Source organism: Gavia stellata, chromosome 7, assembly GCF_030936135.1.
Source record: "Gavia stellata isolate bGavSte3 chromosome 7, bGavSte3.hap2, whole genome shotgun sequence".
Lineage (NCBI taxonomy): Eukaryota > Metazoa > Chordata > Aves > Gaviiformes > Gaviidae > Gavia > Gavia stellata.
Window position 1 is genome coordinate 34,940,052 of NC_082600.1, and position 23,600 is coordinate 34,963,651.

The 23,600-nt window shown below is 39.0% G+C and overlaps 1 protein-coding gene across 1 annotated transcript in view; it reads left to right on the forward strand.

Annotated features, from left to right (window-relative positions):
* Positions 1-13,334: 13,334 nt before the first annotated feature.
* CDIN1 (CDAN1 interacting nuclease 1) overlaps positions 13,335-23,600 on the forward strand; it is a 126,210-nt gene continuing 115,944 nt past the window's right edge. The window contains exon 1 of the mRNA XM_059819441.1: positions 13,335-13,435. Within this exon, the coding sequence (XP_059675424.1) occupies positions 13,335-13,435 (101 nt within the window). The remainder of the gene's footprint in view (positions 13,436-23,600) is intronic.

Genomic DNA, 23,600 nt, shown 5'->3' on the forward strand with positions numbered 1-23,600 from the left:
TTCCAGGAATTTTAACCTTTGCCACAAATACTTACCATTACCTTCACTGGAAACTTTGTTCTTCTGAGGACTACATAATCAAATTCTGAATCTATTTACATTTTCATTTGCAGTTTACAAAATCAAATTTCACCCAAAAACTTTGAGATGTTGTTCTCCAATTATTTTTGACCAAAGCCATATAAACTCCATTCCCATTCAGCAACTAACTCACATTTACTTCTATGCAGACGGGTACAGAAATCACACATCCACATTCTGAGGTAGTCAGAGAAAGCCACATATCCAAGCTTGCTGTATAAATCCTGCAAAGCAAAGGAGAACACTGATTAACATACTACCACACTAACACAGCAATCTGGTTTCTGGACCTGAGCTGGACTCACATTGACCAGCTCAAAGCATAGAAAGAGCAACTCATATCCATTTGTATCACTCTGCAGAGATGTACACTTTAGATATGGCTATGTGTTGTAAATGAGTGTAGTGCAGAAATATTCAAGTGCATTCTGGAATTTTTTTTTTAGTCCTGGAAACCACCTATCTCACCTACAGCAATCAGCTATGTTGAAAAGTACAGAGTACAGGTACAGCACCAGTTATATCCATTCTACTATCTAACGTATGACTACTAACTCTGCCATGCAGCAGACCTGGTCTATAAGCTGTCCAGTATAAAGAAAGTTCAATTCAGCTTATTACATAGAAGTTTTCCTAAGACTGTATTTAATTTTTTGTCTAAAAGTGACTTAATTAGTTTTAAAATTGCTACTGATGCAAATCCTGAATTTTACTTGGATGTGCTAAATCAAAGACACATAAGAAATACATCAGTTCTGATCTTTAGAAATTAGGCCCAGGTGGTATACCAAAAATAAACACTGGAAGAAAAATATAATACTTAAAAACAGCTTAAAGATAAGGGCTCTCATGTATATATGGTATGCAGTAAGAAAGGCAAGCATTCCATCCACTGACAGTATATACATCTTTCACTAACATCTCTAGTAACAGGGAAAAAAGGACGAAAAGACCAGTTCTGTGAGTCATCAGTTGCAATTATAGAATGACCATATACAGCATTACTCACAACTCAGATCAAAACTCAAGTTGTTTAAAGGTTGGAAAAGACTTTATGAGGACATACATCAAACACTGGAAGGCTTTATTTTCCTGTATTATTATTTATTTAATTTCTGCAGGCAATGTGCAAATCACTGCCAGAAGTACACTGGTGTATACACAATAATTAGTTTCAAGATAGAAAGAAATTAATCCTTCCATGGTTATTTTGTAACATCTAAGCTGGTGCAAAGTGTCCACAGGATACAGGAAAGATTTCTATGCCACCACTTCATTTCTATAAAAGTTCCCACTGCAGAGAAGATGTTAAGGTCAGCTGAGATTCCCCTACACGAGATACTCTCTGGCTGCTCTTCTACTAATCCTACCAGTCCAAGCAGAACTTCACTGACAGGTACTCACAGCCAAACTACCATTAAGCCTACGTTTTCCTCCTTAAGCAATTGTATTGCCAGTTCCCTCAGTACAGAAAAAGAAACATCTTATTTTGCCTCCATATATTTACGAAGAATGTCTAGATAATTATGGGTTCACTAACTTGTTGCTGCACCAGTATCACTGATTAACCATAACTTGCAGGACTACAAAGTAATGAGTCTTGAAGTTGCAAAATATGTGATGAAAGAACATAATTCAAAAATGTAAGTTATTCTGAAAATTCTTTTACATTTGAACATTGCTGTATACAGCCAAAGAACCTGTCTGACATGAATTACTAAATAACACATCCATCCAAGAGCATATCCGTGAAAAACAAACAGGTTCTAAAACTCCCATCATCAGAAGAGGAGAACTGAAATGGAGCCTTTGGTGCTTATACCAAGGATAAAGAGGTAGATCTAAAATACTGTCCTATTAGTTGTAAGGACTTGCTAACACTAAGTGGGTTTAAACAAAATGCACTTACCTGATTTTTACTAAAACCATCTTTCTTTCACCATTCCAACTTCCTAGAATCATAGAATTGTTTAGAACCTCATGAGATCATCTAGTCCAGCTTCCCCCTGTTCAAGCAGGTCACCTGGAACCAGCTGTTCAGGATTATATATGGTCAGTTTTCTAATATCTCCACAGAAGGAGATTCCACAACCTCTCTGAGCAACCTGTTCCAGCGTTTGACTACACTTATAGTAAAAAAGTGTCTTCTCATGTTCAGATGGAATTTCATGTTGTGCCCATAATTTGTGCCCATTGCCCCCCTATCTTGTCAGTGGGCAATACTGAGAACAGTCTGGCTCCCTCTTTTTCATTCCCTCCTGCCATGTATTTATACACATTGGTAAGATCCCCCCTGAGATGTCTCTTCTCTAGGCTGAAGAGTCCCAGGTCTCTCAGCCTCTTCTCATATAAAGATAATCCAGTCCCTTAATAATCTTCGCAGCCCTGCTCTGAACTTGCTCCAGTAAGTCCGTATCATCTTTTTTGTACTGGGGAGCCCAGAACTACAAACAGTACTCCAGATGCAGCCTCACCAGTGCTGAGTACAGAGGAAAAATCACCTCCCTCAACCTGCTGACAACGCTCCTCCTAATGCAGCCCAAGATACTATTGGCCATTTTTGCCATGAGGTTGCATTGCTGGCTCATAGTCAGCTTGCTGTCCACCAGGACTCCAACATCCTTCTCCACAAAGCTGCTTTCAGGACTGCTGGACCCCAGCATGCACTGGTGCCTGAGGTTATTCCTCCTCCCAAAATGTAGGACTTTGCATTTAGCCTTGTTGAACTTCATGAGAAATTCAGTTACTTTAAATTACATTTAGTAATTCAGAGATAGCATAGGAATGATCAGCTGGACCACTAGATTCCAACCTCTACAAAAGTAGAGAAAAAAAAAGTACAGAAAAGCAAGAGTTAGACTTTATACATCTAACACAAATACTATTAAATATATTGCTTACAGTATTAGAACACTAAATATGGAAACAGTAAACTCATTTTCAGAACTAATTTTTTTCTTAAATGCATCATCTAGCAAGCTATTTTATTGCTTTGAGCAGTCTCATCAACTTGCTGTGAAAGACACTAAGTATACTAAAGCTATACAACACGGCAGTAGTCTACATTTTAACTTACCCTTAGGGACTACTTAACCTCCTGTTTTACTTTTTCCAGACCAAAGCAATGGTAAGGATAACCAAGAGATGATATATATGTCATAACTATGTAAAGGTCAACAAGGTTTAAACACGTTGGGTTCTACTCATAAATATTTGACTAATAGGAGTGTATTTTTCATCTTTAAACCCTAAGATTGGCACCTCAGTAGGCAGCAAATTATTCTGACTGAACATGTAAAATACATGGTTCCTGAGCTGAATTTCTCCAGATATGTGCCTGAATGCCAATGTCAAATACCACGGAGTCGTAATAATTCTTCTCTTACCATTCCTTACATTATAAAGGTAACTGACTACATCAGCATGAGTTGTACGATGTGCCTGATTCTGAACTTGCTTACATCACTCTAACTCCAATTAAACAAGTACTTTAGAACCTGGTCCTATACATCTTTTATTACTAACCAAGTGGCAGCTTCATTTAGTTTATAGGATAGAAAGAGCAAACTAGTTTTATTACAGGGAAACAGTTGACGTAGTTCAGGACTGCCTAAGTTTAGGCAACCTACATTGCCCTGTTGGATATCTTTGAAGCAACTGGTTTTACTGTTACTGTACACATCTGCATAATGCAAATACACTCAAAGCCTTTCCTCCGACCCAAAAAAAAAAAAAAAGGCACTATTAATCTAGGAAAATGTTTCTTTTTGTAATTGAAATGAAAATTGATTTGACGTGCAAAGAAGTAATTAATGGTTACTACTTTGTGGAATTATATACTTTTATATTTCACTTATTTAGTGGCTCAAATAATCCATCTGTATCATCTTCTCTCTTGATTCTTGAACTGCAAACCACCAGATCTGAACAAGCAGACATATGATTCCAGAGAGAATGTCATCAAATAAATCATTAATATTTTCCGTACTAAAAAAAGAGGGAGGTGGGGGGAGCCTAGACAAAAATTTCATACATTTATGTGTTTTCCAGGCTGTTGGATTAAGCAGGGTTTTTTTCCCCCAGCTTGGTATGGCTTGAGTTAGATTTAAAATCAGTTCCCAGAGGAGGCTGATAAATGGATTAAAGTGGAACATAAATTCCCTATGTCACCCAGTCCCTTAAACCTTGATGTCAGTAACATGCCTAATCATTCCATTATTATAAATGTCAAATATGTTTTACATGTGTTAGAAAGAGTGAATGGGTATCAGAAGAAATGGAAGACTCAAGAAACTGTAATGTTATTATAAACTTCCATGCAAAAATATCTAAAATATTAGTGTTCACCCATTAGTATTTTGGATTATTTTCTTGTAATTTGCACACTCAATCCTCTACTATGAGAGACAGACCAGTGTATGCATTGCACTACACATACTTTGCTTTCCCTTAATGGCACTACTTCTATGAGCTAGCATAACAAACTGAAAAGTACATGAAGGCAGAATACAAACTCACAAGGTGAATTTTTTTCAGTAGTTAATTCGATAAACTGTGCACAGGAATCCTGCTTAGAAAATACGAGAATTTTTATTCTATTCAGCAAAATGAAATGCCTCAGCTGAAGTACTGTTTGCACTGGATTTTAAGATGTTGCAAAGTATAGAGAGCAAAAAAAATGACCACCCTTTCAGAAAAATTACTTACAAGAAAGGACTGAAAGAACTGGGCTTGCATACACTACCAAACAAAAACAGGAGAAGTGCATCAGCATTACAATAATCCTGAAACAAGTGAAAAACCCAGTGATTTATCATTCTCCCCTTTATTCAAAGTATACAGAGGAAAGTAAGCGGTTTCTTTTGCAATCCGTAGGCTTGGAATTAAACATTAGAAACAAGCCTTGCAAGTTCAAGTGAAGTAAAATACTGGAACATGTTACCAATGGAGACTATGAAAAGCTCATTCTGGAAGTCTACAATAACAAATCAGAACTATTTTGGTATGAGACAGTGCAGTTATACTTAATACTATCAAATATCTGATCTGGTTGACTACATATCTCTTGAGGTTAGCTGCATTCTACATGTCTATGATTCTGTGGTAACAGTCATTCAAAGAATATTACAATTCTTTAATGGTGAAAATAATTGATATGTAACGAGAGGTAAGAATCCTTGGGTAACAAAGCATTAAGCAGTTTAGAAGAAAAACAGTGAAAGAAACCTCAGATATTCGAAATAACTCCCTAAGTATAAGGTAACAATAGAAATTTCAGCACTAGGGGGAAAAAAAAAAATGACTCTTAATCTACTTCTATGTCCCTCCCCAAAGCTTATCTGATCTAAAATAAGCCAAAAAGTTCCCTAAAAATTGTTATATGCTTAAGAGTTCCAGACTACACATAATAAGGTCCTAATTTTCAGGTTGGCTAATCATACACAGCTCCCATTGAAGTCAAACAACATTGGTGAGTCACCGCAAGCTATATAAACAAACCTTTGCTGTTTTATTTTCTTTGTGTGGGAGTAAAAGGATGTGGTAGTTTGGGTCTTTTTTCTGTCCACAAGAGCACACAATTCTACAAATTTAAGTTTCTGTTGCCAGTTGTTAGGCACTGGATAAATCAACAGGTCAGGGAGCTAACTCTAATCTGTTATCTCTTTCACAATTCATGCTTTGAAAGAGGAACAAATTCTGCCTCACAATTCTGCCTCTCACAATTCTGAGATTTTGTTGGAAAGCAACAAAGCACAATGCTGGAGCTAACTTTAGCCTTGTAAAGTATTTACCTTTCTATTTGAAATACTTCTGGCTATAAGAAAAGAGAAACAGACAAGCTACTTAGCTACTCTGAGATACTATGTTTCCAACAAGCTAATAAAAAACACAGGCAATTCAGCAGAGCCTTGCTGTCTCACAGTAATGCTTGGGAAATATATTGCAAAGTTACAAAATTTTACTAATTAGCAAAAATAAAAAAAAATACTGAAATCAATACAATCTATCACAAAGCGTACTTTTTATTTCACTAGAATAGTTGTATTTTAAGTGGGTTAATTTTGTTTTAATGTATTTACACATTGCAACATTACTGTTCACTGAGAAACTTGGAAATTACACTATCAGTTTTGGTGTACAACCTTGATTCAGTCCTTCTGTTTATCTCTATTACAAAACAGTTCTTAATTTCTAATTTTTCCCTCCTTTGCCTTACTTGCATAGAGAATAGCGGACCTCCTCAGTACTTCAACTTTTAAATTCAAAATTTGGCCTCACTTATTCTTTACTGCATGCTGTCCATGTCATACATACTAAGAATAGTCTTACTAATTTCAATATACATTCTCTAATGAAGCTCATTACAATAGTAGCTTCTTGCATAAGCACTAGCATGCAGATATATATTAGCAAATGTATTTCCAAAACATCTACTCCTCTGTCATGTATATTTTTGTATACTTTTGTGTATATGTGTACATCTGTTTTTTCATTCATATATATGTGTGTGAGAGAAACTAAGTTTGAAAGATTTAGGCCAAAACTGTTCACTGATTTGGGCTCTCCAGTGTAATACATCTAGGACCTGTTTTTTCAGAGTACCAGGCTCTGTACTCTATGTTCAAAGTACAAGTTCCATTAAATTCAGTTCCATTGACAGTGCTTAGCATTTAGTGCAATGATGCTCTCCAATGTAAATTCTTAGCAGAACATATGCAGGATAATCATATTGCTTAATGGTTGGCACCTAATTTAGATGTCTAATTTGTGAGGTTAATCCCCCAAGGCTCTGCTACCATCAACAGAAAGAGGTAGCCCTGCTGTCTCTGGCTATGCATCCGTATTTCCTCCCATGTGCTGGCACTTACATTTATAAGGCTGTTCAGTGAGTTGGATTCACAAGCTGATTTAGCTGAAAACTAGTATTTTTAGGGGGGTTTATTTGCATGTTAAGTTTTCAGCTGGATCAGCTGATCTGTCTGACCATGTATGCGCACAATCAGCAGTAGCAGTAATACAAGTGCACAGCTATTACTCTCAAACTGGCCAGGGCAGATTGGGATGATCTCTTTAGCCAGCAGCTTACAGCACCTATGTAATTAAATTAGATGACTGGCACAGAATAATGTGCATGTTGTGTCAAAAAAAGCCACATGGAAAGAAAATTCCATCAAATGACCTCTAAGCTTACATAAAAAGTCCGTAACAGAGGCAAGGAGAGAATCGGTATTTCCTGGGCAGCAGTGAAATTATCTTTACACTTAAATTTTCTTTCTATAGTTCCTGCTTCATTCACCCAGTACATATTCCAAATTCTGTAACAAATGAGGCAGAGGTCCTACAGAAAACAATCTAATTCATCACCCAACTATAGGGTTTTCTCTGTACAGTGAGTGAAGCTGAAATCCCTTTGGGAAAAAGCAGTATGCAGTAGTTAATGCTATTTTAGCACATATAGACAAGGAGAGCAAATTAACTTTAAATAATTTAATTTGAAACCAGAAAGGTATTTTCATATAGGTTTCTGTAGCTGACTACTGAGAGCTTAAAAAGGCAAACCCAAACTCCAGAAATTTCATCACGTGGAACTACAGTGGAGTCAAGTGGCAGGGTAAGAACACTTAGGGCATGTTATCATCTCAGTTATAGAAATTGATTTTTAAATAACTCATCATTTTCAAAAATCTTTTACAGCTTGTTACAGAAAATACATAAACATGCAGCTTAGAACCATAAAAGCAGCCCAAGTCCATTAAAATTGATAGACTTTAAATTAACCATAGATCAGGCCCCAAACATATAAAGCAGTTATTTTCAAAATGCTGTACGAATGCAGTCCTTTTTTTTTTTTAATTACTTCAACAAGCAAATAAGTATTTTAAACAAAGATATATTGGGTATAGTAATAGTACAGAGAACTAGATTAAGTTGCCTCAATGACTTCTGTAATTATGAGGAACAAATCTGAAGACAGAAAAGGAAAACAATGCCTGCCTGCCTTTTTTAATTGGTATGCTGCTATGTATAATCATTCTATTGCTGTCACGTTCTTTACACTGTTGCGGTATCAAGCAATCCCATGAATACTTTTAGGGGAAAAAACCAAAAACTTGTCGTGACTTATCATCTTGTGAATTAGCAAAACAGTTAATGTTTAACAGTGATGTATAGACCAACTGTTCCTCTTTTTTATGTTTGTTTAATACATACCAAAGATATCATGGTTTGTTTCACAATACAATCGATTTCAGAAAGTACATTAAAACCTACGGAGATAAATTAGATCATAAATTGAGGGTTCTCCTTGTTTATGAGGTAACAACTGTATCCTGTGGAGGTGTTTATTAGACCTGTTACAGATACAGTTGCTACCAAGTTAAGTGGAAGCATGCTCAAGTTTTTCTTATGATACAAAAATGTCAAATAAGAAGAGCTGAATTTCACAACCAAAAATCACACAAAAGACCAAAAATATTTGTAGAAACATGTGCACCAACCTGAATGAAGTAGGAATATTACAAGCATTAGAAAATTGTAAAAAGCACTCCAATCAGTTGCAAATGAGATTCTAGTCTTACTGTAGTTCTCAACACTAGCATCTGCAATCAATAGATCGGAAAATATATATGACTGCTAGCAGTCTTTGCATTAATTTTGTTACAGAAAGCAACATGGACCAGAGACTGTATCTATGAAGAAATGGGGTGGTAAAGCAGAACAATATCTGTAAGGTCATCAAAATCAAATCAAAATTTGCACTTTGTGCATGAATTAAATCCTCATAATATCATACTATAATTACCTATTCTCAAAACACAGTGGTTTTAAGCTCTGTGGAGAATAATGAATGGTATTTTAACTCTGAACTTGGCTGTAAATCACACTATGCAATCATCTTAAGGTAATGAGAGACACCTGCTAATATCACAGTTAAACGATCAATCAACACAAAATAAAGAGAAGACCAAGGGTCCATTACTTACTGTCTTACACCAACTGCGGCCAAGACTACCTGCAAGGAACGACAGTCATTATTGGAAGTCCTCTGCCAGGTGTTTCACTCTGTCTCCCTGTCTTTATTTTCTCCCTATAGTTTACATGTCCTCTTCCCCCCCCCCCCCATTTGTCATTCCCAATCATTTGTTTTTCCCATAGTTTCTTTCTCTTTAGCCCTATGTCCTTCTTGGAAGGAAACTTAGTTTATCTAATAGATGAACTGGAACCCACCCCCAAGGCAAAAATCAAGAGCTGCTGCCACAGACAGATACCAAGGAAACAATATAAGAACAAAGCAAGCACATAGTTACTTCCTGAGAATGTTCCCCCAGCATCCAACCATTTGCAGCTCTGAGATTCCCTGAGCCAAAGGTAAATTTAAGTTTTTCATGCCTTTTTTTTTTTTTAATGTATTTCATACAGTTGCTTATTAAATTTATGCAAACTTCCACCATCTACAACATCTTACAATATATATGTCCACAGCTTAATTACACATGGTCTGATGTTTGGTTTATATAGTAAAACTACAATGGAAGTTTGATTGCTGGGAAAAAAAAGTAGGCAATGAACTCGTCCTGCTAGGAACATCTCTTTTTTTTCTCATTGGATTTTTGAGCGTTTCATTAGAATTGTTCTGTATTAACTAATTTAGGCAAAGAGTGGCTTATACTTTGCATACAGAACTTCTCATGTATGTTTTGCATTTCACTGTGCAAAATGCTTCTTTGTGATGAAAAGCAGCAGCTCACATCTTTGCGGGCTGTTACCTCGTTATGACAGCACGATATTAGCTCCTCTTGGTTTCAGTGAACCTTCATGCTAGAAGGTTATTTAGTTTTTTTTTTAAATAATTTTAAAATCTACAAAACCTTGTTCCAGCAGGAGAGTCTACAAAACATATCCAACATATACGTAATACATACATCAGACTTTGTAGTTTGGTCTATAAACCAGTAACTTCATACTGCAGTTCTAACCTATTTCACTGCTGTGCATTGCAGACTGCAGTGTCATTTGATTTATAAAAAAAAAAAATCAAGAGCATGTACTAGTGAACAAGCAAAATTAACAGAGACAGAAGTTATAGATAGTAACATTAAGGTTTTTAAAACCCTTTCACTGGAAATTATCGCACAACAAAGACAGCAAGATGATGTTTGTTCTTTTTTTTTTAAAGAAGCACTATTGATTATTTCTAAAAGAGCAGTAGTAGTGGTAGTGAAGGACCATTTAATTTTTATTTTTTTTTAAATCTATTTCAAAAGAAAAAGTCATCATTCTCATCTTTGGAAGGATAGGGGAAAATGACCCTTTCTATGGCCCAAGAAAATTATATCCTTATGGGCCTTTAAAGTGGATATCAGATTGAAAGGAACACCCCTTCCCCTCCCAAACACACACATCTCCTACTATGATGGATACTACTCAGTAGAGCTAAAGAAAATAAAGTATCTTTACATTAAATAATACTCTCCTTTAAAAGAATGCTCTTTTTTTAATTTCACATATTTTTTTGGTCTCTGAGTAAGGAATGGAATTTGTAATTTGGCTTAGCTTCACTGTATTTTATTTTACTGTGGGTTTACTGTAAGTTCCAAACTTTTGTATTTAAGCCATAGTATCAGAAATAGCTGTTCCCAGGAAGGCTCCTGGTTCCAAACAAAACTCACTAAAATCCATGGAGGATCAAGTGATAGAGGGTTCATTGGGTATTGTCAATTAGAAACCAGTCTCACAAATCTTTCTAAAGGGCTGACCCTGCTGACATACCCATGCTATTCATTTTTCCTTGAAGTTCCAGATCTTGTACTCTTGCAAAAAACTTTGTAAAGTTTCTGGATAAGATGCAGAAAAACACTTAAAATGTGATGCTAAAGCTTTCAAGAGAGAAAGCAAGTGAACAGAAGCTAAAATCTACAAAAATAAAAAAATAAGTTCTTCAGATTTAAAGCAAATTTCATGGATTAAGTGCTTGAAACCTCAAGGTTAGGACTCCAGTAACCAGTATATCGTTCATGAATGCGATTAAACTGAAATTAAAGGGAATATTTGTATTTCTCAGTCAAATGCATGGTTAATTCTCTTCATAACCTCTAGTTTGTATATGTTGTTTATAAAAGGGCATACCTATGTTCCAAATTATTCAGCAGAAGCTATTAAAAATGCCCAGCAGAGAAACTAAGGCTTGCAACATACTTACTGATATTTAAATATTTGATCACGGAATTATTAAGGTTGGAAAAGACCTGTAAGATCATCAAGTCCAACCATCAACCCAACACCACCATGCCCACTAAACCATGTCCCACAATGCCACGTCCACATGTTCCTTGAACACCTCCAGGGATGGTGACTCCACCACTTCCCTGGGCAGCCTTTTCCAGTGTTTCACCACTCTCTCAGTGAAGAAATTTTTCCTAATATCCAGCCTGAACCTCCCCTGGCGCAACTTGAGGCCATGTCCTCTAGTCCTGTCACTCGTCACTTGGGAGAAGAGACCAACACCCACCTCTCTGCAACCCCCTTTCAGGTAATTGTAGAGAGCGATAAGGTCTCCCCTCAGCCTCCTCTTCTCCAGACTGAACAACCCCAGTTCCCTCAGCCGCTCCTCATAAGACTTGTGCTCCAGACCCCTCACCAGCTTCATCGCCCTTCTCTGGACATGTTCCAGCACCTCAGTGTCCTTCTTGTAGTGAGGGCCCAAAACTGAACACAGGATTCGAGGTGCGGCCTCACCAGTGCCGAGTACAGGGGAACAATCACTTCCCTACTCCTGCTGGCCACACTATTTCTGATACAGGCCAGGATGCCATTGGCCTTCTTGGCCACCTGGGCACACTGCTGGCTCATCTTCAGCCGGCTGTTGATCAACACCCCCAGGTCTTTTTCTGCAGGGCAGCTTTCCAGCGACTCGTCCCCAAGCCTGTAGCGTTGCATGGGGTTGTTGTGACCCAAGTGCAGGACCCGGCACTTGGCCTTGTTGAACCTCATACAATTGGCCTGGGCCCATCCATCCAGCCTGTCCAGATCCCTCTGCAGAGCCTTCCTACCCTGAGGCAGATCAACATTCCCGCCCAGCTTGGTGTCATCTGCAAACTTACTGAGGGAGCACTCCATCCCCTCATCCAGATCATCAGTAAAGATATTAAACAAGACTGGCCCCAAAACTGAGCCCTGGGGGACCCCGCCTGTGACCGGCCGCCAACTGGATTTCACCCCATTCACCACAACCCTCTGGGCTCGGCCATCCAGCCAGTTCTTTACCCAGCAAAGAGTGCACCTGTCTGAGCCACCATGATAATACCATTTGCTTAAGCTTGAGACCTAACAAACTTTGAAGTAAATCCAAGCACAAACTTGGATAGTTATATTCTAAAATTCAGCAGGAGCCATTTATGCATGCATGTGCAAAGCTGCAGACCAGTAACACTCAGGCTCTGTCAGGATCCACAGCCCCAGACCCACTACTTCAGCATTTGTTTTTTCTTTAAACCGGAAGAAACAGTCTTTTCCAAGTGACTTTTGGAAAGGGCCTTGAAAATTATACTTTAAAGCTGCAATACAGCAGGGCTTACACACCCCATCCCCGGGCAGGCGCTACCGCACACGACAGCGGGCAGACACACAGGACGCCGAGCCGCTCCCCGCTACATTGGTCGCCTCAGCCCAAGGCCACCCGGGGCCGGCGGTGGCGGGGCGCTGAGGGCGCACCAGAGGCGCCCTACGCCGCCCCCGCCGCGCCAGCTCCTTCCGCCCTCGCAGACGTCAAAGCAAGGAGCGGCTTGTAGGGCACAAAAGCGGGCCGTCAGACGGCCAGCGTCCTCCTCCACCCCCAGGCGAGCCGTAAGAGACCGCCTCTGTGCGAAACCCGCGGCTTACGAAGGTGGCGATACCCTCAAGGAAGCGCCATTTCCGCGCGGGGCACAGCAGCGTCCTAACGCCGCGCACACCCCTCCCGCCTGGGCGGCTGCGCAGAGCCGAGCGGCGCGGGATGGCGGCTCTTCCCGCCCCGCCCCGGCCGGGCCGCGGGGCGGAGCTGCGGAGAGCGGCCGCCGCAGTCGGCTCTCCCTGCCTCGGTACCGGGCTGGTAGCAAAGGGCGACCCGCGGTTGCCGCGACCCGCCTATCACTGGCCTTCTGCCTCTCGCCACCTGGTGCGGCCGCGGTGCCGGGGACCGGAGCGGCGCGGCCCGCTCCCTTCGCGCTTCCCGCCGCCGCGCAGGCCCGGCGCCGCGAGATTAGGCGGTGCGAGGCATGAAGCTGACTAAAGCCCAGTACGATGAAATAGCCCAGTTCCTGGGGCACATACAGCCCACCCGGCAGAGCCTGAGGAGGCTGAAGGAGAAGTTCCCTAGGTAAGTGCTTCCTGCCCTCCGGGGCCGCTGCCCGGCGCGGGGCGGCCGGCTCGGGCCCCGGGCGGCGGCCTGCCATCTCGCTGCGAGCGGGCGAGCGAGGGGCCGCAGGGGGCCGCTCCGCCAGCCTCAGTCGGTGCCCCCGGTTCCAGGCCCCACACGGTATAAAATCACTTGGACACGCACACGCTCGTCGACGGCAAGGGACAGCTCGCTGGAGCTACTGCTAGGAGCTCTCTGCTTCTCATTCTCTGTCACCCGAGAAGTTGGCACAAAATAAAGAGCGCTTCCCCCCCACCCCCAGCCACACGTCCAAATAAAAGCTCTCAGATCATTCATGAGGCTCTTAAATACTAAGTATATCTTATTATGTGAATGAAGCCATAAGGCTCAGGCCACTGTTCTGTGGCTGAGACCAAGGGTGGAATCCAGCCTGTGATACCACTGCCCCAGTGGCTTAGGGAAAAGGGGCTGTCCAGAGGCATAACTCTTTACTTGGTGCTGCTCTCCATTTGAAGGCTGGAAAAGACATCATCGACTTATATGTGAGCATTCATCTGCTTCCTCGCCTGAGCAGCGTTCAGAATTGTCAAAGACATTTGCAAAGGACCACAGGCTAGCATGGAAAGGTGTACATGACAGAATGTGCTCCATGCACTGATCTGCATTGCCAAAATTTGTTTACTACCAACAACAGAGTATTAAAGGACATGTTGCAAGATTTTTCGCTTTTTTTCAGTTTTGGGGGAAGTATTACTAGTGCTGAATTGGACAGGAAACCAAATGGAATTCTGTGGAGAAAGGAGTGGTGCTGTCTCTAAAATGCACAGAAAACTGTAGGGTTTTTAAGTGCTGTGCTTACTTTAGTGAGAGAAAGAAATAAGTAAAACAAAATCATTCCCATGCTTCCTGAGCAAGCCTTGCTAGTTTTCCCACAAGCATGGCTGAAGAAATTGTCTGAAGCTGTGTATAACTTAAAAGTGCATGAAGAGCCAACATTAACTTAGGCTTTTAACTGTCCAGTGAAATCTTTTCCTTTTGAGGAAAGTGTGTAATGTAGTTAAAAATCAAGCTGAGGGAATAGCCGTGTTGCAGAGAAGAAGCGATGCTAAAGCAACGTGGTTGGTTCAGTGAGTGTATCAAGTTGCATTGTTGGGAACCTAGCTCACCTTGTGCTGTACTTCTGCAGCTTGGGAGACCACTTCCTGTGACAGCGTATGTCTAAGGAGCTTAGACTTGGCTTTATCACTTTGGTGCTAATGAAATTAGAAGAGAGTGTTTGTGTGTATATATGCATACGTGTTCTCTTTTTCTAGTCTCCTTATAAAGCTGTCTTGAAAGGTTAGAATTTGGGTTGGTTTGCCAGGTCAGTCACTGTGTGTAGGAACCCGCTTCCAAGACAGATCCGTAGGCACATGAGTGTCTATAATAGGGAAAATAAGTTTGTCAGAAAACTACCAGGCCTTTCTGCTGATACATTTTACTTCCCAGTCCACTCGTTTGATGCTGCAAAAGATCCATTGACTCCTCAGTTTCAGAACTTGATGACTCCTGAAAAACTATGTACTAATGACAATGTAGGGTTATATCAGGAAAAAATTATATTTTTTCTAAAGCAGCTGGCTCAGGTGTGGTGAACACTGAAAAGCACAGATTAGCTGTAGTAGTTGCTTCCATGATTTGCTGGCTTAACATACTGTTATCTTGTTATCCACATTATGAGATGAGAATGCCCTCTTCTGAATTCGGCTTGTAGGCCTCTCCTGAATTTTCTTTGTCCATCCTGGGAGAAGGCTAAAATCTTCCATTTGAATGATGAATTAATTGCTATCTTTTTTAAAAAATGTCTGTCTTAAGTATATTTTGAGGAGGTCTGCATGTCCCCTTTCTGTGAATGGCTCAGTAAGTGATGTTTCTTTGTTGTCTTTTGGTTTATTTCTCATAGCAGGGCAGATGCAGAAGACCCTCAGAGAAAAAGTTTGAAGTAGCAAAATATGTTGGGCTAATGATTTTGAGATGCAGTTAAAAAAAAATAATAATGCATTCCAAGGCCACTGCTTGCCTTAGCAGCAAGGGAGATTTATAGAAATAGATACGTGTTATAACGTGGAAAACAGGCAGCCTCTATAACCATTATCTTGTAAAAGAGGCCAGCTGCAGAGATTTGTAAACTTGTGTGCCGTCTTAAGTGCTAAAGGGGAGGCTTTTTCAGTGATATGTTTTATAACTGTGGAGTAAGTTTCTTATAATCTAGAACCTGTGTCATTCTCTTCTAGGACGAGAAGGGTCTGATTGGACTTTTTGGCCACTTTTTTTCTTTATGAAAACCAAAATCAAACAAACCCCCCACCCACCCCAACTTTCTAATTCAGTCTTTTTAAGAAAATATTCCAGAATCTGTCATGGCACTTGCAATGTGATGAAGGTGTCCATAACCATTATTATATGGTAACAGTTGCTGATTCAAACGAGAAAGTACTAACATCCATAAATAGCTGCTTTCACCTTGCACGTTCAGTCTTTCCCCAGGAAGGATCAGTATTCCACTGGTAATGCAATACATAAATTGACAGTTTTAAAGTATTTCTGATTCCTACTGCTTCATAGATCTTGAGAGTCTTTGGATTTCTGCATTAATCTGCTCAGGTTTTTTTCTAATACTGTCTTATCTATTGGTTCCTCCCTTGTCTGTTGTGCTTCTTGAAGACTCGCAGTTTATGCTCCTTTTTTGTATAAAGTATCTTTCACACTTTGTTATGGGCCTGCTCTTGTTCTGCAATTTCTCCCTAAGAGTAATTTGTAATTTCCATAAAACTATTGCCACAATTTAGTGTGTATTGGTATGCTATGTGGTGGCTGCCAACATGACCTATGAATCTAAATCATTTTTTGACAGGGTAGTTTGTTCTTTACTATTATTGAACTACTTCAGCAGGTGAGATAACTGCTTCAAAAAGGTGTTGCCATGTGATTTATTAATACCAAATAGTCAAAATTAGAATGCTTCTAATACTGTTTATAAGTTATCTTTATACAAGCATTGAGACTTTTAAAAATTTTTTTACAATCCTGTAACATTACAGACAACATGGACTTAGTCTACTTTGCTTAAAATCCAGTTATTTTGCAAAAATAGAAACTCAGGAATCAAATTGCTGTTCTTTTTCTTTGTATTCCATGCCTAGCAATTACCAATGTATCTATTTATTTATTTATTTATTCTTAAGGTGTTTGTTACATGCTAAGCAGTTGTCTTCTAATGTGTTCATGTTTAACAGCAGGATTTTTGGATGACCTGAGGATTATCAAAATGTAATTTTGAGCACTAAGCACAGTAAATCTCTGCCAGTATTGGATCACTGATACATAGTTCCTTTGAGCTTCTTAACGTATACACCACTGGACTGATAATTCTGTATGTTCTGTGTTGTGCTCTTCTAAAGTGTGCCACCTGTTCTGCTTTGCTTGTGATGTGACTTTATCTACTTGCTAATAATTTGTGTTTTTCTTTATAACCTCTGTATTTTCTTTTGCTTTCTCTTGAGCCATGGGCTCATGTTCTTCTGTGATACTATTCTTCTCAATGAGACCTAATGTCTAAATTCGATTACCAGTTGTAGGGCTAGTTGTAGGAAATGTAGGGTATTGCAGGAAACGCACAGAGAAAGTATTCCAATTGTGATTGAATATTACAGTTTTCTTGATTGACTCTTCCTCTGGTCTCTATCGAGGTTTCTAAGGGTGTAAGGTTTGCTGACCCAATTCGTTACAGTACTGTCTTGGTTTTTATTCTGCAAAGTTTTTCCTCCTTTGGTTCTCTTTTAAGTCTTTGAGTTTCTTGCACTACGTTGTGCTTGAATTGGGGATTCCAGAGACTATCTGACACTTCAAGTTGGTTCAGTAGCCTTGCATGTTTCAGAGATTCCAAAAAACGTGCTTTTCAAGTTCTTGCATTGAACTGTTATGAAACATATTTCATTCCATCTAGGAGTGCTATATTCTTCCATAGCACAATTAGTGCACTCTGTATTGTTTCTCTTCCTTAATTAAAGTTGTTAAACAAACTTAGTGCCTCTAGCCCAACTTCCCTTTCAGTACCATTCTTTCTTGAGCCTATCTGAGTGCAAACTGTGTTTATAGAGAGTTTCAAATACTAGGATTCCAAAGTATTAGAATTTATAGCAGCTGCTCTGTGCAGGTCTTCTCTTCCGCGCGTCTATTCAAAGAAGCACTGTCCTGTTTATGTCCCTTCTGTGAAAGCTTCCTTCATAATGATCAGGAAGAGCTTTTCTTACAGCGGAAAGGTAAGGGAAGCTGGCATAAAAGTGAGAGAAGAACTTTTTTTTTCCCTCCTCTTTCCTTTTTTTTCCAATAAGCAAGTGAAGAACGTGATGCACAGGTTCATATTGATATACTTGATATTCAAGTATGGATATTTCGTTTTAACATATGTAACTTCACGTTTGATTATTGGAATGCACACAGTCTTTGTTCCCAGAGCGTATCAAGTGATGCATGTTCCTCTACGTTCATGACCTGTCTTCTTCATTTGTGCTGTTGCTTAGATTATCAAGCAGTACTGATAAGCCCAAGATGGTTGCAGTGGGAAACAGGAAGGTAGAACTGCTCCTCTTTTTCATCTCCCTCTTTTTTTTCCTCCCCCCCCCCTTTTCATTTGTATGTTCTGGTACCTGCTGCTAATGGAGCCTGGAGATTGAGTCAAGGTGCAAGGAGAATTCTCTGTCCTCTGCTCCAGTGCTCATTGGAGCTGCTGTTACCCAGGAAGGAGGACAGTGAAGCTCAAGAGCAGAGGGCAGCTAGCTGTCTACATGGGTTTCAGAGCTCTAGGCTCTGCACTCAAGCACAGGTGTATTAGATAGGGAAATCTTATCTATGAGCAGGCAACCTACGGGTGTGTGACACTTAGTTGCACTCTCTTCTGACTGGAAAGGCTCTTGTCATAGCAAAACTGACATAATTCTTGTAACTTCTCCTGCTCTCCCTGCTCTTCTGAATACTTAGTTAATTATTTTGGAAAGCAGAGGAACCTAGGCTGTTTTTCTTTACTCTGCAAACACTGATCTAGCAAATCTCATTTAGAAAGTTGCCTTTGTGCCTATGAGTGCTAGAAACTTACTTCTTTTACAAAAAAAAAAAGGAAGTATAAAGGCACTTTTTAAGGTCCCTCTGCTTTTCTATATTCTCACTACTTAGCAATGAAATAAATTCATGCTCTGCCTGTATAAACCACCTCATCAATTTCAGTAGACCAGCTCATGAGAGCAAAGAAAGTGAATGTTAGTAGGAGATGCAGAGACTTGGAAGGAGTCGCTAAATGGCCATTGGTATATTTCTACCCTGTCTATTTTGAAGTGACAAATACTTTGCACTAGTGAACTGTGTTTAAATGATCTGGAGCATAGATCTAGAGAAGCTATGAAAACAATAGAATTTTTGAAGTTTTGTGTTTCTTTTTTCTTGTTTTACGTTAGACTTCAGAGTAAACAAAGTTTTACACTACTGTTTGTTTTCGTCTATTATATCTAGCAAAATCCTAATATAATTTAAAATTTGTTATGTACTTGAAGCTGCATTTAACCTCACAGGTAAAAAGAGTGATAATAAGGATACAAAGTATTGCATGACAGAAATTAATCTAAATCAGCATGTAACTCAGAACAACTTTGTCTCCTCCATTATTCATTAGATTAAACGTAAGATACTTATTTCAAAGCTAGCTATTGATAGCAGTGAAAGCTGTCAGAGTAAAATGGGAAATACAGTTTTGCTCGTATTTGGGGCTCTCCAATGCCAACAGACAGGATTTAGGCAGAAAATTCTTATGTTGGCACGTGTAAATTCTGCATCTTCAGGACTTGAGTGCCTTCCAGATTTGTTTGGAAAGAGAAGGAAAGGATTTTTTGAGTTGTTTGTGTGTTATCTATTAACTAAAAAGTAGATGACATGTATAAGCATGTGTCAACATGAAAGTTAATTTTGAGGGAAGTCCATTGTAGTTTTCTGTTACAATTTTTGTAAGTGTAATCATCCTCTTCCTTACAAGCATTACCACATACATTGTCCGTCCTAGCAAAATGCAAAGTTATTTTAAAGGCTAGTCTTGAAATGCACAACCAAAATGAAGGTTGTACTTTCTGAATTATTGCATACTGATAAGTCTCTTCCTTCTCTCTTAACCTTTTCCCCTTCCAATACAGGAAGTGCTACCATATGGGAGTACAGTTCATTTTGTATAAAAAAATAATCACATAGAACAGGACTTATTACACTTGTGAAATTCATTATGGCTGAGTAAAGGGAAAGCCTTTTTGGCCTTGAGGAATTTATACAAACCACTTAGAAGCCAATCCTATATCCTTTGAAGATTTGATGGTGAAATACAATGATTGGAGAAGGCCTCTTAAAGCAGACGTGGAAATTAGTTCCCTATAATTTGAAAATGCAATCTGAGTTTGTTGTAGCTGTGTGTTAGGTGCTCTTGTTTAATACAGAAGAAAAGAAAGAAAGAGAAAAAGAAAGAAAAAAGAAAGAGAGAAAAGAGAAAAAGAAAAAAGGACAGGAAAAAAGAGAAAAAGAAAAGAAAAAGAGAAAAATATAGACAAGAGGGAAAAGAGAAAATGCAGGAGATAAAAGGGAGAGAAAAAGGCATAAAAAAGGAGAAAAGAGAGAAAAGGAAAAGAAAAAGGAAAATAAAGATAACAGGAAAAGAGAGAGAAAGATAAAGAAAAAAGATGAAAGGGAAAAAAGAGAAAGGAAAAGAAGGAGAGGAAGGAAGAGAGAGAAAGAAAATCCTTTTATATGTCAAAGCTGGGGGAGTTGTCTTGGTCACAGTGTACGTTACTGCGTTGCTTCATGAAGTTTAATGTGGTTGTACTTTTTACCACTTCACAAATTCCATGGTTGTGATAATCACCAGTAGGGTAAGAATATAAGTCTTGTGGCACTGTTTTTTCTAAGTATTTCATTCTAAAGCAAGCTTGGTGACATCAGACAGACCAACAGATGTCTGTAGATTTAAAGGCCAGATTATGGTGGTTGTTAAGGAAGGATGAAGTGGAAGTTTTAACACTGACCATATGTGCATTTTAATTGACTTGTGGATTTTAGGATACCATTATATTCATCTTGTTTGTACTTAAGGACAATGATGATAAAAATCGTAATTCTTGATTGTATTTCAGAAACAGTTCATAAGTGTATCATTCTTCTGAAGGCTGCAAAGAAGTCTAGGCTAGAGTTTTATGAGCAGAGGGGATTTGCTACATTGGAGGGGAAAATATTTTATTCATGTGTTGTTTTTTAGACAATCATATTCTGGGCTATATTACAATGGCACAATGAATTGCTGAATACACTGTCTGCTGAATATGACCTCACCATGAAAAATTTGATGCATTAGAGTAGGAAAGGTTGGAATATATCAACCTTAGCTGACAAGGGACTTTGAATTTTGACCTAACACAGATGACCTTTGTGTGCAATAAAAGTGAGTTTAATCTCCAGGTCAAGGTTGAGGTGAACAGTAGGGCAGTGTGGATTGGTTTGTGCTGGCTATGGATGGATCACACCTAGCAAGCAAAGAAATCCAAGGTCTTTGCATTTCAGAGTAACCAAACGCTTATTTACCTAAAGTTTACTGATGTCTATTATACCACCTTCAAAAACTGTGCTGTGCTGTAGACAGCTAACTCTTCAGCAGCTGTGGACTAATTCATTTGAAGCTCAATGTTTCAGAATAAGAAGTCTTGAGGTACGTATATTCTGTTCCTATAGATCATTGAATAGGTAAGCTAAGTAAAATTTCTCCTCTAGCATGTAGAAGAAAGACTGTCAAGTGTATTGCCTTGCTATGAAAAGGGCGAAATCTAGAAGCTTTATTTCTTTGACGGCTAACCTGTCTTCGGAAGATCGGAAGTTTATTCCTAAGTGGCTTATGCTTTTAGGAGGAACACAATTAAGAGAGCTCTGATATGTTTCACTAAGCAAATACAAAGAAAACGGGTCCTTTTGAGCACTCCTTTGCTGTAAAAGGTATTTGATCAAAGAAGCTAAGTTACAAAATGTTTTGGGGGTTGTCTAGGTTACATAATAAAGATGTATAGATGAATTTAAATAAAAGATTGTCGTGTTTTATATTAGTCACAAACAAAATCTGTCTTTTTAACTGGGTGCTGTTTCGGGAGTGCTATTTTACTAACACACTAACAGTACGTGCTCTGAATACTTTACACAGTTAAGAGTGGTAGCGGTGGTGCTGTTGGAAGGAGGGGGGAAGGAGGGAGTTCTCTTTAAATCAGCCAGGAAAAAAAGTTTGAGACTAATGGAAAGAACCTCTACTCCTTTAATAGAGCCTGCAAAATATATTCTCCAGGACTGATCAGCTCTGAAGGCTCTAGAGGTTTGATGATTGGAATGGCAGGAAATCACGCTTTCAGGACATAACGAATTGACTAGGCCATCCATCATTTGTTAGCATGCGCTGAAACGCTGGGTTTGTGTGCAGAGGTCTGTGATTTAGTAAATACTTGGGAGATGAATAGAGCTTACACACAAGGGAAGATATTGCTGTCCTTCAGCAGCCTTAGACACAGATCCCTGCTGAGAAGGCCGTCTGACAGCAGCTCATCGGTAACTGGCCTGTCACAGTCAGTGATGCCCACCAGCCATCCCCAGTATATTAAATGCATTTTTAATATCTGCTTCAGTAGATTTAATGAAGAAAATTTAGTTTCCATACTCTGATCACTGCTTCCTCAAGTGTTTTAAAGCATTGAGTGAAGACTTCCAAGAAAGGAACTGTGCTGATACCTGGAGGAGTTGATTGAAAATGAAAGTGAAACAGAATGCAAACAGGAATGTTATTATCCAAACAGTTTCCTTAAAGCAAAACAATAATGTTTGGAAAAAGCAGTGATCTTAGAAACAATTGACCTTCCTGCAGAGGGACCTTATGCAGCAGGCTGTACAGCAGCAGAGATGCAGTGCTGGAAAAGGTGTATGCACAGTAGTTCTGTTTAGTGTGGCTGGGCTTGCCAAAAGGCATAATTGCAGTTCCTACACTTTCAGATGTCAGTACTTGAATCAGATCATCGTTCTGTATGGCTTTCAGAGTCCTGAAAGGAGGGTGGCTATGAAAGTAAGGAATGGAATAGATCATATTTTTAATAACTAACAGATTTGGGGTTGGTTTTGACATTTTTGTGAGGGATGCAGTTGGTGAAAATCATTGTAGTGTTCCATGGTATTATTTAAACTGATGTAGGAAACAAATAATAAGACACAATGGAAAATAAAACTTACGCTGTTTTTATAACTTAGCAGGCTCATTGAGAGTTGACACTCTGCTTGTAAGGATTGTATGGAATTATTTTTTTAACTTTGTAGCAAATTATAAGATCTTTTGCTGTCCATATATATAGATAAACTTCATAGTTGTTTGAATGTCCTGGGAACTTTCAGGGAAAACTTTTGTTTACGTGAAGGCAAACATGTTGGTTTTCCTTTTCTAACAAGTTTCAGTGCTTATGATACTTACTTCAAGACAGCAAGACAAACAACTCGATTTTGTTGCAAACATCTATTTGAAACATTCACTTCTTGAGCTTTTTTTCCCTCAGGAATCCATTCTGTGTTCACAGAAGAGAAAGCAAGTGCCGAATGAGACCTATAAATTTGATTCTTGTATGTGTCAAAACAGTAATGTATTAAATGCATATTATTATAAAAATTTAAGATGTGTCCTAAACACTTACATTTTTATAACATACGACAATATTATTTCATACCTTTTCTTGTTAGCATCTGTTTGCTGTCGTTGTTGCCAGGACCTGTGATTTATTACTTAAATTAATGACTGCAACCATTTTGGTCGTGATATATGTCCCTAAGCTTATCACATCACTTAATAAAATAACATACATGCTTCTATAAGAGTCATTTTTTAATTGTTTATTCCTTTAAGTTCCTGGTGAAAATGCCGTATCTATTTGCAATGTGAAAGTCTCAGAAACTTATATTGTTCTTCAAACTGAGTGAAATAATGGTGAGGATTAATTTCTGTAAGAATATGGAATACAGTAACTGATCCTACTAAAATTGTCTTCTAAAACAAGCCTGATAGAGTATTGTTGCCAAAAAACCCAACAGC